This window comes from Cherax quadricarinatus, chromosome 1 (assembly GCF_038502225.1).
Source record: "Cherax quadricarinatus isolate ZL_2023a chromosome 1, ASM3850222v1, whole genome shotgun sequence".
Taxonomy (NCBI): Eukaryota; Metazoa; Arthropoda; class Malacostraca; order Decapoda; family Parastacidae; genus Cherax; species Cherax quadricarinatus.
The window spans coordinates 75,348,416-75,364,866 of record NC_091292.1 but is presented as its reverse complement, the minus strand read 5'-3'; the positions used below and the strand labels follow the sequence as shown (position 1 = coordinate 75,364,866).

The following is a 16,451-nucleotide window of genomic DNA, read 5'->3' as shown; positions in this document are numbered from 1 at the left end:
GGATTTAAATTAGACAAGTTTAGATTTAAAAAGGACATAGGAAAGTATTGGTTCGGAAATAGGGTAGTTGATGAGTGGAACAGTCTACCTAGTTGGGTTATTGAGGCTAGGACTTTGGGTAGTTTCAAATTTAGGTTGGATAAAAACACGAGTGAGAGGGGTTGGATTTGAGTGGAACTTGCATGTGAGTGGATAGTTATCGGAGCTTATTTCTTGGGTAGCATTGAAAATTGGGTTGGGCAAATGTTTTTTTAGTTGGATGGATTGTCAAGGACCTGCCTAGTATGGGCCAACAGGCCTGCTGCAGTGTTCCTCCTTTCTTATGTTCTTATTAAACATGCTACATAACATTTTTTTTTTCAACAAACCGGCCGTATCCCACCAAGGCAGGGGTGGCCCAAAAAGAAAAACGAAAGTTTCTCTTTTTAAATTTAGGAGTTTATATGGGAGAAGGGGTAACTAGCTCCTTGCTCCTGGCATTTCAGTTGCCTCTTACAACACGCATGGCTTACGGAGGAAGAATTCTGTTCCACTTCCCCAAATGAACATGATAAATACACCCCACAGTAGAATAAATTAGCATAAATATGAGATGTGGTAGCCAGGTGACTTGTAGGAGTGACGGCAAGAATACCATTTTCTCTAGCCCAACATCAGAGAAACTGTGTACACTATAACATTACTGGGGGTAACTAGAAAATTATTCCTTTCATATGCCTTCACTCAGAGCGTCATTTCATCTAAAAATAGTGTGACATGAGAATGGGTGTTTTTCTCTTTATTTATTCTACTGTATCAACATGGAGACAACTTGTACACAATGTGAAGTGTATTATGGTACACCAAAACCAGATGCGTCTGCTTACATACTCCGCGTCTGTCCTCTCTCATGTACTCATTTTGTCTCTCTTGTTTATTCATTTTATCTTGTTTACTCACCTCTCACTCTACATTAAGACTTCAAATATTTTAAGGTAATTAATAAATGTACTGTACTGTGGACCCTCAGTTAACGACATCATCGGATAACTTAAAAATCGAATAATGACATGTTTTTGCGTCAAAATATTGGCTCAGTAAACGACAAAGAACTCGGTTAGTCATTCTTCCCGAACATGTCCACGTGGCCTGAGTGGCCCGGCCACTCCATGTACAGCCAGTGTGCCATTGTTTACAAGCCAGTGAGGACGATTCCACACGTACATGCAATACATTTAGTATTATTCCATTGTTTTTAGTGTTTGTAACTTCTAAATAAGCCAAGGAGTGCGCATCTCCAAGCTGGCCAGGTTGTATAACAAACTCCATACAACCATCGCTAATATCTTGGCCAACAAAATGGCTATCAAGGAAGCTGTTGTTGCGAAAGGTGCAAATGTGCTTACAAAACAGAGATTGCAAATACTCGAAGATGTGGAGAGACTGTTGTTGGTGTGGATCAACGAGAAACAATTATCAGGAGATAGTGTTTCACAGTCAATTTTACATATGACAAGGCAAGGCAGTTGCATGATGATCTCATTAAGAAAATGCCTGGAGCTAGTGCTCTGTACAGTGGTCAGAATTTAGCAATTTTGCCAATTTCACACAAATTTCAAAAGATGCCAATTTCCAAATAGGGTCCAGAATAAACAAGAAAGACATTCCTGGCACTAAAATAACATTTCCTCTGTTCATTAGTCATGTCCCCAGGCCCCTCTTACATTTTTTTTGCTTTCCACTTTGAATTTTTATTCTCACACACACAAAAAAATAAGATTTACTGTTATGCAGACTACTGCATTAGTGTAGAAATGGTATAAATAATATCAGCGCACTTGTGAAAGAATATTAGACTCACCAGTTGACGTGTATTGGACGCTTAGCATGATTTGTTTACTTTTGAACTTCGGTAAAAATCGAACATTTCTGCTACTTTGAGCTCAATTTCAAGGTACTTTTCATTGTAAAACCAGTCAAAATCATCTCAATTTCTGTAATATGTCTTCCATTCTATAAATGAGACCAGGAAAACTAGAATAGAACAATAAATACCATACGAAAATATAGTGCAAAGTCTCTGTTTTAATCCAAAAACATGGTCAAAGTTTTTTTTCTCATTACGCACTGTGTGCTGCAGGATTTTTTTTATACTGCGCACACTGACCACATAGACCCATTCTTTCATATGTAGGCCTACCAGCTTTCTCTCACTAGATTTCAAGGCGCTAGAATTTATGCATACTAGTACGTCATGGACACTAGTGCGTAAGCCATACTAGTACGTCCGAAACCCTGAAAGGGTTAAGAATCGTAGTGGCATACACAGTGTGATAAGGCATGGTGAGGCTGCCAGTTCTGACAAAAAAAGCGGCTGAAAAATACATGCAGGACTTTAAGGGGTACATAGAGGGTGAACAATTAAAACCCCAACAAGTGTTCAATTGTGACGAAACAGGCCTGTTTTGAAAGAAAATGCCAAACAGATCCTACATTACTCAGGAGGAAAAGGCACTTCCAGGACACAAGCCTATGAAAGACAGACTAACTCTCATGTTTTCTAGTAATGCTAGTGAGGATTGGAAAGTGAAGCCTTTACTGATGTATCACTCTGAAACTCCCAGAGTGTTCAAGAAAAACAGTGTCATCAAGACTAAATTGTGTGTGATGTGGAGAGCAAACAGTAAGGCATGGGTCACTAGGAACATTTTCCTCTGTTGGTTCTATGATGTGTTTGGCCTCACTGTGAAACAATACCACCTGGAAAATATATTGCCACTCCAGTGCCTCCCGTTAACGGACAATGCTCCTGCTCATCCTCCAGACTTGGAAGAGCAAATTGTGGGGGAGTTTAGTTTCATCAAAGTGAAATTTTTGCCCCCCTAACACCACTCCTCTCCTCCAGCCCATGAACCAACAGGTCATTTCAAATTTCAAAAAACTGTACACCAAAGCAGTGTTTCAAAAGTGCATTGAAGTGACCTCAGACACTGAATTGACCCTAAGAGAGTTCTGGAAAGATCACTTCAGTATCCTCAGTTGCATGAACTTAATAGGTAAGGCTTGGGAGGGAGTGACTTGCAGGACTTTGAACTATGCTTGGAGAAAATTGTGGCCACAATATGTACAAAAGAGGGATTTTGAAGGGTTTGAGGATAACCCTGAGGAGCCTATGCCAGTTGTGGAATCTATTGTCGCATTGGGAAGTCCATGGGGTTGGAGGTTAGTGGCGAGGATGTGGAAGAGTTGATGGAGGACGACGATGAAGAGCTAACCACTACAGAGCTGCAAGAGCTTGAGGTGCAACAGCAACAGACCACAGCTCAGGAATTTCCTTCAGAGGAGGGGGAAGAGAGATGGAGGAAGTTGCTGCCTTCAAAGATTAAGGACATTTGTGCAAAGTTTACTGAAGTGCAAACCTTTATGGATGAACATCATCCTGACACAGCTGTTGCAGGCCGTGCTGGCAACATCTACAATGACAATATTGTGTCCCATTTTATGGAAATATTAAAGACACTCCAGAAACAGAGCTCTCTGGACAGATTTTTGGTGCGACAGGGGTCCAGTGACTCTCGAGCTGGTCCTAGTGGCATTAAAAAACAAAGAAGGGAGGTAACCCCAGAAAAGGACTTGGTACCTAAAGTCCTTATGGAAGGGGATTCCCCTTCCAAACAATTGTAAACTCCTCCATCCTCTGTCCTCCTCCCATTTCATCACTCATCAGATACATCTTCAATAAAGGTAAGTGTCATTTTATTAATTATTAATATATTTATTCTGCATGTCTCATTGTTTTCTGTGTAGGGAAATGTATATTTCATGTAAAAAATGATTTTGTTTAATACTTTTGGGTGTCTGGAACAGATTAATTGGATTTCCATTATTTCTTATGGGGACAATTAATTCGGATAATGACAGAATCGGTTAAAGACAAGCTCTCTGGAACTGATTAATGTCGTTAACTGAGGGTCCACTGTATATGTATTTTATCACTCTGGGGTGCTTTAAATGTTGTAGTATATTATGTGTGGGTGGGGTGGGCTGACCTGGCTGGCTACCATACCTCCCACGCCTGACTTCCTACAAATAAATACGACTTGCCTCTCGCCCTACATTAAGACTACAAATATTTTAAGGTAAGTAATGGGTGTACTGGGTGTGTATTTTACTTTTTATTGTTTTTAATGCCTATTACTATTGCTAACTTAATATATGTTAGCATAAACTTGTTATCTGGCAGTTATATGCAATTATATGCAATTATAAATGTTGATGAAGATAGGGAAGCTGTGATTTCGTGTATAGGGCAAGGAGGAATAACATCTTGTAGGAGTGAGGAAGAGCCAGTTGTGAGTGTGGGGGAAGTTCGTGAGGCAGTAGGTAAAATGAAAGGGGGCAAGGCAGCCGGAATTGATGGGATAAAGATAGAAATGTTAAAAGCAGGTGGGGATATAGTTTTGGAGTGGTTGGTGCAATTATTTAATAAATGTATGGAAGAGGGTAAGGTACCTAGGGATTGGCAGAGAGCATGCATAGTTCCTTTGTATAAAGGCAAAGGGGATAAAAGAGAGTGCAAAAATTATAGGGGGATAAGTCTGTTGAGTGTACCTGGTAAAGTGTATGGTAGAGTTATAATTGAAAGAATTAAGAGTAAGACGGAGAATAGGATAGCAGATGAACAAGGAGGCTTTAGGAAAGGTAGGGGGTGTGTGGACCAGGTGTTTACAGTGAAACATATAAGTGAACAGTATTTAGATAAGGCTAAAGAGGTCTTTGTGGCATTTATGGATTTGGAAAAGGCGTATGACAGGGTGGATAGGGGGGCAATGTGGCAGATGTTGCAAGTGTATGGTGTAGGAGGTAGGTTACTGAAAGCAGTGAAGAGTTTTTACGAGGATAGTGAGGCTCAAGTTAGAGTATGTAGGAAAGAGGGAAATTTTTTCCCAGTAAAAGTAGGCCTTAGACAAGGATGTGTGATGTCACCGTGGTTGTTTAATATATTTATAGATGGGGTTGTAAGAGAAGTAAATGCGAGGGTCTTGGCAAGAGGCGTGGAGTTAAAAGATAAAGAATCACACACAAAGTGGGAGTTGTCACAGCTGCTCTTTGCTGATGACACTGTGCTCTTGGGAGATTCTGAAGAGAAGTTGCAGAGATTGGTGGATGAATTTGGTAGGGTGTGCAAAAGAAGAAAATTAAAGGTGAATACAGGAAAGAGTAAGGTTATGAGGATAACAAAAAGATTAGGTGATGAAAGATTGAATATCAGATTGGAGGGAGAGAGTATGGAGGAGGTGAACGTATTCAGATATTTGGGAGTGGACGTGTCAGCGGATGGGTCTATGAAAGATGAGGTGAATCATAGAATTGATGAGGGAAAAAGAGTGAGTGGTGCACTTAGGAGTCTGTGGAGACAAAGAACTTTGTCCTTGGAGGCAAAGAGGGGAATGTATGAGAGTATAGTTTTACCAACGCTCTTATATGGGTGTGAAGCGTGGGTGATGAATGTTGCAGCGAGGAGAAGGCTGGAGGCAGTGGAGATGTCGTGTCTGAGGGCAATGTGTGGTGTGAATATAATGCAGAGAATTCGTAGTTTGGAAGTTAGGAGGAGGTGTGGGATTACCAAAACTGTTGTCCAGAGGGCTGAGGAAGGGTTGTTGAGGTGGTTCGGACATGTAGAGAGAATGGAGCGAAACAGAATGACTTCAAGAGTGTATCAGTCTGTAGTGGAAGGAAGGCGGGGTAGGGGTCGGCCTAGGAAGGGTTGGAGGGAGGGGGTAAAGGAGGTTTTGTGTGCGAGGGGCTTGGACTTCCAGCAGGCATGTGTGAGCGTGTTTGATAGGAGTGAATGGAGACAAATGGTTTTTAATACTTGACGTGCTGTTGGAGTGTGAGCAAAGTAACATTTATGAAGGGATTCAGGGAAACCGGCAGGCCGGACTTGAGTCCTGGAGATGGGAAGTACAGTGCCTGCACTCTGAAGGAGGGGTGTTAATGTTGCAGTTTAAAAACTGTAGTGTAAAGCACCCTTCTGGCAAGACAGTGATGGAGTGAATGATGGTGAAAGTTTTTCTTTTTCGGGCCACCCTGCCTTGGTGGGAATCGGCCAGTGTGATAATAAAAAAAAAAAAAAGTGGAAAAAATGGCTTTCTGCTTTCTGGGGATGTCTTCTTTCTGGCAGTAGCCTGGAACCTAACCTGCCATATAAGTGGGGCCCTACTGTATTCTCATCACATTACAGCCTCTCCTCACTTAACATCGGAGCTCTGTTCCTAAGACTGCGTCGTTAAACGAATTCGTCACTAAGTGAGGAGCATACTATAATGGTAAGGAGCTTGTGTCACCCATCTTTGATATTGTATTAATGTCACCTTTTCACCATTTATAACATTTCTGGTATATTTTTAAATGTTTATACAGTATTGTACTGTATATTGAAATAAACAGAATAGAGGAAATCAGCTCTAATACACATTATTTAGGTATGAATACCAGTCAGAGAGCCTCTCGTAAGTCCGAGGCATCTGTAAACAAGTACGTATGTCATTAAGTGAGGCGAGGCTGCATTATTATTATTATTTTATTATTATTATTATTATTATTATTATTATTATTATTATTATTATTATTATTATTATTATTATTATAAATACATAGAGAAAGCTTTAAGTTATGGCATTATACTTTAAATCTAAGACTAAAATTCTGTTTTCTTTAACACTTCTTTAGGTACTGATATCCCGAAATTACCGAGGGGATGTGGACATGGGGGTCATTGAGAAGTTCATGCCTCTCGTTTTGGAGAGGGAGGATGATGGCAACATGGCACCAATCATACAGGTAAGATCTAATTATGTGTATAGATTAAGGTTTTAAGTCTGAGTTTGTCTGTTGAGGATGGTAAAGAGGATGAGGTTCACAACACAGTGAAACCTAAATATTCGTACGTCCCTATATTCGTACAACTCGATATTTGCCCAACTTTTTCTTGACAAATTTGACTTGGTATTCAGACATTGCCCTGATGATCAACTTAAACAAAATTGTCCATCTGGGCAAAGTCTAACAAAAATAGAGCATCACATGCTCAGTCTTGTGTCAGCTTTTGTTCGTTAAGCATCGTTTGTACAAACTTTGTGAAACTTTTTGGTATTTCATTGTTATTCTTTGGTGTTTTTTTTTTAAATATTTTCATTGAAAATAAGTAATCATGGCCTCCCACAAAAAGACTAGTGATCCAAACAAGCCTAAAAGGAAATCAGTGAGAACATCAGCATTACCATGATGGTAACGCTGGTGAAGTAGTAAGGATGAATGGGAGGGTGTTGGCACCTGGGGAAGAAGTTGATATCCTTGGGGTGAAATTTGACTCCAAACTGACCATGAAGAACCATGTTGTAAATCTTTCAAACAAGGCAGCCAGGAAGCTTACAGCACTTCACCGTATCTCACATCTGCTTGACAGTATGGGGTTGCAAGATTCTATACGAGGCACAAGTACGCTCACACCTTAAGTATGCTCCACTTTCTTGGTTTGCCTGCCCCCTCTCTCATCTGCGACTGCTTGACAGAGTAGAGAACAGAGCAAGACGTCTCATCTCTCGCTTGGACCAATCCTGGATAGATCTGTCATTTCAGCAGAGTCTTCAACACGGGAGGGATGTGGGTGGCCTTACTGTTATGTACAAGGCCAATATTGTCAAAGTACCACACGTGGATCCACTTCGAGGACAGCGTGAAACAAGCTTTTATGCCACAAGACGGGCAGAAAGCAGCAACTTCACTCTGGCTGTACCCTTCTCCAGAACATCACTCCATCTGAGATCATGTATACCCAAGATGACTCGAGTATGGAACACATTCGTACAGCATAATGTTGTCAACGAGATAAAGTCAGTTGATCACATGAAAATGCTGACCCACAGGTGGCTCCAACTTTATCCTGTTCCCTACTCGTATGTTTCATAACAATAAAAATGCTTTCAAATGTGCTGATGTAGGTAACAGCTCTTAGCTTGCCAATAAAGTTAGGAATCCTTAACCTGTAAATAGCTTGTCAATAAAGCTAGGGATCCTTAACCTTGTCAAACCCTGTGTAAAAAAAAAAAAGTGGAAAAAAGAAGTCATTGCAAAGTGGGAAAGTGGAATATGTGTGTTGGACCTGGCTACTCAATATGGCATGGTGAAATCGACCATATTGTCCATATTGAAAAATAAAGAAGCAATAAAAGGGGCTGATGTGGCGAGAGGCGTGAAAATTCTTGCTGTGAAAAGTTGCAGATAATTGAAGAAACAGAAAAACTTTTGCTAGTGTGGATTAATGAACAACATTTGGCCAGTGACAATGTTTTTGAAACAACAGTCTATGAAAAAGGAAAACAGTTATGTAGTGATCTTAGGTGAGACACCCTTGGGAAACAGTGCTGAAAGTGATGAATTTAAGGCAAGTTGGGGCTGGTTTGATAAGTTTAAAAAGAGACATGGGATTCATAGTGCATTAAGGCATGGGGAGGCTGCCAGTGCTAACAGAGATGAGGCTGAAAAGTTTAAGGAATTTTAACCCTTAACCCGTAAACAGTCCAAATGTACGTTCTTACCGCTAGTGCACCAAACATATACAGTGGACCCTCGGCTAACGATGGCATCACCTAACGTTAAATCCAGCTAACGATACATTTTAACACAAACATTTTGCCTCGGCTAACACTAAAAAACTCGCCTAACGATATTCGTTCTCAGGTACCAATTAATATCGTTAGGTGAGGGTCCACTGTATTTACGTTTTATTTTTCCTGCCTCCAAATTCGGCATGATTGGCCTGAGATGCCTGGTCAGCATAGAATGTGTCTTAATACTTGGTGTGCACTGTACTAAAAAATGTAGGACCACTTAATACCTTGTGGGAGCACTGGTTAAATTGAGTGCCAGCTAGAGAAAGCAGTGAGGCAAATGCCAAGGATTCACTGATGTCATGTCATATTAACACTCCCCTTTTAAGAGGAAAGTGATGTTGACCCCAAGTTTAGTGGCTTTGGTGGATGTAGCCACAAGTGGTCGAGAAAATGTCAAAAACCTCGAGAATAACCCATGTGCATCATTTGTGCAACACCCTTTTAGAATGTCTTATAACCTATGCCCTAAGTAAAGAGAAACAGTTCTGGAACATGTCTGTCTCTGTCTATCTCTTTCTTTCTCTATCTCTTAATATCTCTGTCTCACAGGTAAACATAAATACAATTGTACATAGTGTAAATTACCTAGGATAACCAAAAAAATCCAGACAAAGTGCTATACTGTGCTTGTAGATATAATGTGTACGAATACCTGTTAGTTCACAGTGACTTTCTCTGAGACAGAGAGAGAGAAGCAGACAGACAGATAAGCAGAGACAGAGATGTCAACCCTCATCAAATGTGACCAATTACACATATCTCTTCTTATCACTGGACCCTCGCTGGTGCTCATCAAAATATCACCCCTTATCTCATCTTATCGCTGGTGCTCATCAAAGTGTCACCCCTTATCTCATCACTGGACCGCTCATCAAATATCATGCACCCTCGCTGGCGGAGCTTGTCACTGACTTGTCTTACATCATGCTTTAACCCTTAAACTGTCCACACGTAGATATACGTTCCCCTGTGGGGGGCTCCGAACTTAGATCAACGTTTTATTTTTCATTCCTTCAAAATTGGTGCAATAGGCCTGAGTCACCTAGACATGAGAGAATGGGTGTATGCATTCAGTGTGCGCACTATGAAAAAAAAATTGGGGATGCTGGGGTTCCCCGTGGTAACACCAGTTAGTTTCAGCTCCATCTGGGTCAACATCATGGCAAACCCCCGTGATTCACTGATGCCTCATCATATTAACACTCTACTATTCTTGGAAAGTGATACAGAATGTGAATTTGGTGGTTTTGACTCCAATATAGCCACTAAAGATCGAGGAATTAGTGAAACTTTTGATGATAACCCAGATGACCCTCTGGCCATGACCTCTGGGGTGGCCAGTGTGGATAGTGTGGCCATACCAGACCCTCAGCCCAGCACTTCTGAGGTGGCCAGTGTGGCCACAACAGACCCTCAGCCCAGCACTTCTGAAGTGGCTAGTGTGGCCACAACAGACCCTCAGCCCAGCACCCCTGAGGTTGCTAGTGTTACTTCCCAAAGGCAACTCCGCAAGAGGAAATCATCATTTTCCATGCGTTTTGGTGATGACGATAGTGAAAGTGATGTAAGTGACAATGCTGAAATCGATTTTATGCTGATAGACGATTCCTCGAGTGAAAGTGATTATCATTATTCCCCAGTGAAATGTACTTTTAGGTGCCATAACCTGCGTTCAGGCAGTGTGCCATATGCAGTCGGCGGCAAGGGTCGTATGAGGTCACGATCCGAAACCCCAGCCACTAATAGTGATAGTGATCATGAAGGTGAATATGCTGGTATGGAGGAAGAGGGGGGTTGGCATGGTGCCTGGACCTCGTGGCGCGGTGCATGGGCAGACAAAAGACTGTCCGGCACCCTCTCAACAATGTGCTGCCTCCAGCTCCCCCATGCCCCATGCCACAGGTCCACCCTACACCATCTAATCGCGAATGGAACTGGACAGAAAGTACACCATTTGTGCCACATCCTTTTAATTTTGATGCCAGTGGAAGTGGCATCATGCCACACTGTCCCATCACAAATGAGTCTACAGAGTTAGACTTTTCAACTGTATGGTGGTCCCTCGATAATCGTAAGGCTCGATAGTCATAATTTTCGAAAATCGTAACGTCATTTTCGTCAAAACGTTGGCTCGGGAATTGTCGTTTGACTTGCAAATAGTCGTTTGACACACCACCTCTCGTGACATATATAATGACTTATTTTATTCATTCTAGGGTATATTCCATGTTTCTGTGTTATTCATATTTTTTATTATGTCATATTAGTTGAATTGTGATAGATAAATAAGCCGTAGAGTTGACATTAGTGTCATATTCTCCAACAATAAACTCGCCATCCCTCCCTCACACAAACAAGTCTTCAATAAAGGTAAGTGTGATGTTAAATAAGAACATAAGAACTTAAGAAAGGAGGAACACTGCAACAGGCCTGCTGGCCCATACTAGGCAGGTCCTTCACAAATCCAACCCACTAACAGAACAAATGCTACCCAAGCAATAAGCTCAGGTGCAAGTCCGACTCAAATCCGACCCCTCTCACTCGTGTATTTAGCCAACCTAAATTTGAAACTACCCAGTGTTTTAGCTTCGATCACCCTACTAGGCAGATCGTTCCACTCATCAACTACCCCTATTGCCAATGTTCATTTATACATTTTATTAGTGCTTTACATTTATTAGGCATTCTTTTCTGCATGTAAATCTATATTTAAGCTAGGGAAGTGACCTAGAGTTCTTATGGAGGGGGATTCCCCTTCAAAACAGTAACCTCTCTTCGCTCTCTCCTCCTCCCTGTCTTCCATTCATCAACAACACCCTTCAATAAAGGTAACTGTTATGTTGAATGTTCATTCTTTTGTGCATGTAAATCTATCTTTAAGGTGAAAAAAAAAATTGTTGTTGATACTTCTTGGTGTCTGGAAAGAATTACAGTGGACCCCCGGTTAACGATATTTTTTCACTCCAGAAGTATGTTCAGGTGCCAGTACTGACCGAATTTGTTCCCATAAGGAATATTGTGAAGTAGATTAGTCCATTTCAGACCCCCAAACATACACGTACAAACGCACTTACATAAATACACTTACATAATTGGTCGCATTCGGAGGTGATCGTTATGCGGAGGTCCACTGTAATTGGATTTACATTATTTCTTATGGGGAAAATGGATTCGAAAGTTGTCAATTTCGATAATAGTCACACTTCCAGGAACGAATTAATTACGAAAAACGAGGGACCACTGTACTTTGATGAGCCGATAATAAACCTAATTGTTACTTAGACCAACATGTACTACCAGTATACAATGGACCACACAGATGTTTCAGAGTCTTCACAGCTGTGCAGGTGGAAAGATACAACTGTGGCTGAAATGTATTTATTCCTTGGCACTGTCATGCTTATGCCACACACATATAAGAACAATATAGCACACTACTGGTCTGAGAACCACTTCATCAGTACTCCAGTCTTCCGTGATCTCCTTCCCTGCAACAGATTCACTCTGTTGCTACGAATGTTGCACTTCTCAGACAGGAATACGCTGAACAGAAATGACCTCTTATACAAAATCCGGGAATTGTTTATGTATTTGAAGCAAAAATTCAGTGCCTACTTTTATCCAGTCAAGAACATTGTTGTTGACGAATCCTTGGTCCTGTTCAAGGGACGACTGTCATTCAAACAATATATACCAAGCAAACGTAATTGCTTTGGTATAAAACTCTTTATGTGTGACTGTGAGACTGGTCTTGTTATGGATGTCATTATCTACACGGGGAAAAACACACTCGACGATACCAAGCACATGTTGGGCATTTCTGGTGATGTTATTTGCAAGATGATGGGGCCATACCTTGGCAAGGGTATGGGTATTGTACACAGACAACTGGTATACAAGCCCTGTGCACACTGATTTCCTATGTGTGAACAATACTGATATATGTGGAACAGTGAGAAGAAGTAGAAAGCACATGCCAAGGTTCACTGGAGGAAGTCTAGTGGAAGCATTTCATGCCAGTGACATCATGGCACTGATGTGGCATGACAAATGGGATGTGACATTGCTGTCAACCATCCACAGAAACGAGATGATACAGACAGACAGACTGAGCAGGTTCAACAATGAACCTATTGTAAAGCCAGCTGCTGTCATCGACTATACAAACAATATGCGTAGGAGTCGCAAGTGGTATATAAAAGTGTTTTTCCACCTTGTAGACATTGCAATGCTCAGTGCCTTCAACATGTACGAAATAAAAACTGGGAAGCGACAACGATATGCAGAATTCACCCTCAGTATCATCAAGCAGATAGCGAAAAAGTATGGTACCACACCTATACCTGTCGCTCCACAGCGACCTGTCACCCCACAACAGTAACCTGTCGTTCCACAAGAAGAGGGGGAAGTGCCCAACCGAATAATCCCTAACTGTCACTGCCTAATACCACTACCATCTACTCCAAAGAAGAAGTATTCCCAGAAAAAGTTTGTTGTGTGTCCTTACACTAAACAGTGACCCCAAGTGTGAAAAGACACCCGATACATGTGTCAGCAATGTGGGGTGGCACTGTATGAATCCATGCTTCTTGGAGTACTATACAGTGGTGGACTTCCAAAAACATAAATTGGACTTGTAAATACCTTGTATATACATGTAAATGTAAACAATAGTAGGTGATTGAACCAGGTGTACAAATTCATTTATCAGTGTGAACATGTGTGTTTGTGACAGTATGATTACTAATTCAGTACCAAACATTTGTGTCTCAACAAGAATTGGCTATGAAATCAAAAGATCTGCAACAAAACATTATTATCATAACATGAAAACAACAAAAAATAGAAACGAATTGGAAAAAAACGATAAATGTTTATTTCTGCAAGTGGCAGTGCTCCATGTTGCTGACACCTAATCATTTAACACCAATTTTGTGGGCTTATATCTCGGTAAGTATTGACCTCAAAATTTTTTTTTATCCTATACCATTTATAAAAATGTGCTCTTCAATTTAAAGAAGAAACAACAATATTCTTATTTTTCAAAATATTCGGAGCGCTGTGCAGGTGAACGTAGATCTACGCTTGGACAGTTTAAGGGTTAAGGGAACTACTTCTTCCTTCTTCTTCTTCATCCTTCTTCTTCCTTCTTCTTCCTTCTTCTTCATCCTTCTTCTTCCTTCTTCTTCATCCTTCTTCTTCCTTCTTCTTCATCCTTCTTCTTCATCCTTCTTCTTCCTTCTTCATCCTTCTTCTTCCTCCTCCTCCTTCTTCATCCTTCTTCTTCCTTCTTCTTCTTCCTTCTTCTTCTTCCTTCTTCTTCTTCCTTCTTCTTCTTCCTTCTTCTTCTTCCTTCTTCTTCTTCCTCCTCCTTCTTCCTCCTCCTCCTTCCTTCTTCTTCCTTGTTATTCTTCCTTCTTCCTTGTTATTCTTCCTTCTTCTTTCTTCTTCTTCCTTCTCCTTCCTTCTTTCTTCTTCCTTCTTCTTCCTTCTTCTTCCTTCTTCTTCCTTCTTCTTCCTTCTTCTTCCTCCTCCTTCTTCCTCCTCCTTCTTCCTCCTCCTTCTTCTTCCTTCTTCTTCCTTCTTCTTCTTCCTTCTTCTTCTTCCTTCTTCTTCTTCCTTCTTCTTCTTCCTTCTTCTTCTTCCTTCTTCTTCTTCCTTCTTCTTCTTCTTTCTTCTTTTCTTTCTTCTTCTTTCTCCTTCTTTCTCCTTCTTTCTTCTTCTTTCTTCTTCTTCTTCTTCTTCTTCTTCTTCTTCTTCTTCTTCTTCTTCTTCTTCTTCTTCTTCTTCTTCTTCTTCTTCTTCTTCTTCTTCTTCTTCTTTCTTCCTCCTTCTTCTTTCTTCCTTCTTCTTTCTTCCTTCTTCTTTCTTCCTTCTTCTTCTTTCTTCCTTCTTCTTCTTTCTTCCTTCTTCTTTCTTCCTTCTTCTTCTTTCTTCCTTCTTCTTCTTCCTTCTTCTTTCTTCCTTCTTCTTTCTTCCTTCTTTCTTTCTTCTTTCTTCTTTCTTCCTTCTTTCTTTCTTCTTTCTTCTTCTTCTTCTTCTTCTTCTTTCTTCCTTCTTCTTCTTTCTTCCTCCTTCTTCTTTCTTCCTTCTTCTTCTTTCTTCCTTCTTCTTTCTTCCTTCTTCTTCTTTCTTCCTTCTTCTTTCTTCCTTCTTCTTTCTTCCTTCTTCTTTCTTCCTTCTTCTTTCTTCCTTCTTCTTTCTTCCTTCTTCTTTCTTCTTTCTTCCTTTTTTCTTCCTTCTTCTTTCTTCCTTCTTCTTTCTTCCTTCTTCTTTCTTCCTTCTTCTTTCTTCTTCATTCTTCCTTCTTCTTCTTCCTTCTTCTTCTTCTTCCTTCTTCTTCTTCTTCCTTCTTCTTCCTTCTTCTTCCTTCTTCTTCCTTCTTCTTCTTCCTTCTTCTTCTTCCTTCTTCTTCTTCCTTCTTCTTCTTCCTTCTTCTTCTTCCTTCTTCTTCTTCCTTCTTCTTCTTCCTTCTTCTTCTTCTTTCTTCTTCTTCTTTCTTCTTTTCTTCTTTTCTTTCTTCTTCTTTCTCCTTCTTTCTCTTTCTTTCTTCTTCTTCTTCTTCTTCTTCTTTCTTCTTCTTTCTTCTTCTTCTTTCTTCCTTCTTCTTTCTTCCTTCTTCTTTCTTCCTTCTTCTTTCTTCCTTCTTCTTTCTTCCTTCTTCTTTCTTCTTCTTCTTTCTTCCTTCTTCTTCTTTCTTCCTTCTTCTTTCTTCTTCTTTCTTCCTTCTTCTTTCTTCCTTCTTCTTCTTTCTTCCTTCTTATTTCTTCCTTCTTCTTTCTTCCTTCTTCTTTCTTCCTTCTTCTTTCTTCCTTCTTCTTCTTTCTTCCTTCTTCTTCTTTCTTCCTTCTTCTTCTTTCTTCCTTCTTCTTTCTTCCTTCTTCTTTCTCCTTCTTCTTTCTTCCTTCTTCTTCTTTCTTCCTTCTTCTTTCTTTCTTCTTCTTTCTTCCTTCTTTCTTCCTTCTTCTTCTTTCTTCCTTCTTCTTTCTTCCTTCTTCTTTCTTCCTTCTTCTTTCTTCCTTCTTTCTTCCTTCTTCTTCTTTCTTCCTTCTTCTTTCTTCCTTCTTCTTCCTTCTTCTTCTTCCTTCTTCTTCCTTCTTCCTTCTTCTTCTTCCTTCTTCTTCTTCCTTCTTCTTCTTCCTTCTTGTTCTTGTTCTTGTTGTTGTTGTTGTTGTTGTTGTTGTTGTTGTTGTTGTTGTTGTTGTTGTTCTTCTTCTTCTTCTTCTTCTTCTTCTTCTTCTTTCTACTACTCTTTCTTTCTTTCTTATTATTATACACTGCTTATCCAAAACATTGCTGGGACTTGTAAATACTTTGTATTTATTCCTAGACAATAGTAAATGACCAAGGCAGGTGTAAATGTCCACCTGTCACTGTGTTTATGACAATTTTAGTACAATTTCAGTACCTAATATTAGTGTCAGAACAAAGATTGGTTAAGAAATGACAAGAACTACTATAAATTGTAATTATCAGAACATAAAAATTATATAAAATAATTTAGAAATAAGAAAAAAAGTATATCGGCAACACTTCTGCAAGCGGCAAGACTTGATGTTGCCGTCAGGTGATCACCAAGTGCCAACCTTGCGGTCTCATATCTTGGTAAGTACTGACCCTAATTTTTTTTCCTATACCAGTTACAAAAATGTGCTCTTTATTTCTATATAATTTTTTTTTTTTTCAAAATATTTGGGGCATTAGCATAAGAACAGTGTATATACATGTTTGGACCATTTACAGGTTAAATAAGCAATATTTTTACTTAAAATCTTTTATAAGTTTTATAATTGGTAA

The 16,451-nt window shown here is 40.0% G+C and overlaps 1 protein-coding gene across 2 annotated transcripts in view; it reads left to right on the top strand.

Annotated features, from left to right (window-relative positions):
- Positions 1–16,451, top strand: part of AP-1mu (adaptor protein complex 1, mu subunit) — a 144,715-nt gene that overhangs the window by 33,334 nt on the left and 94,930 nt on the right. For both annotated transcript variants that reach the window (XM_053776909.2, XM_070082881.1), the window contains exon 3: positions 6,712–6,822. In XM_053776909.2, coding sequence (XP_053632884.1) covers positions 6,712–6,822 — 111 coding nt within the window. The remainder of the gene's footprint in view (positions 1–6,711; positions 6,823–16,451) is intronic.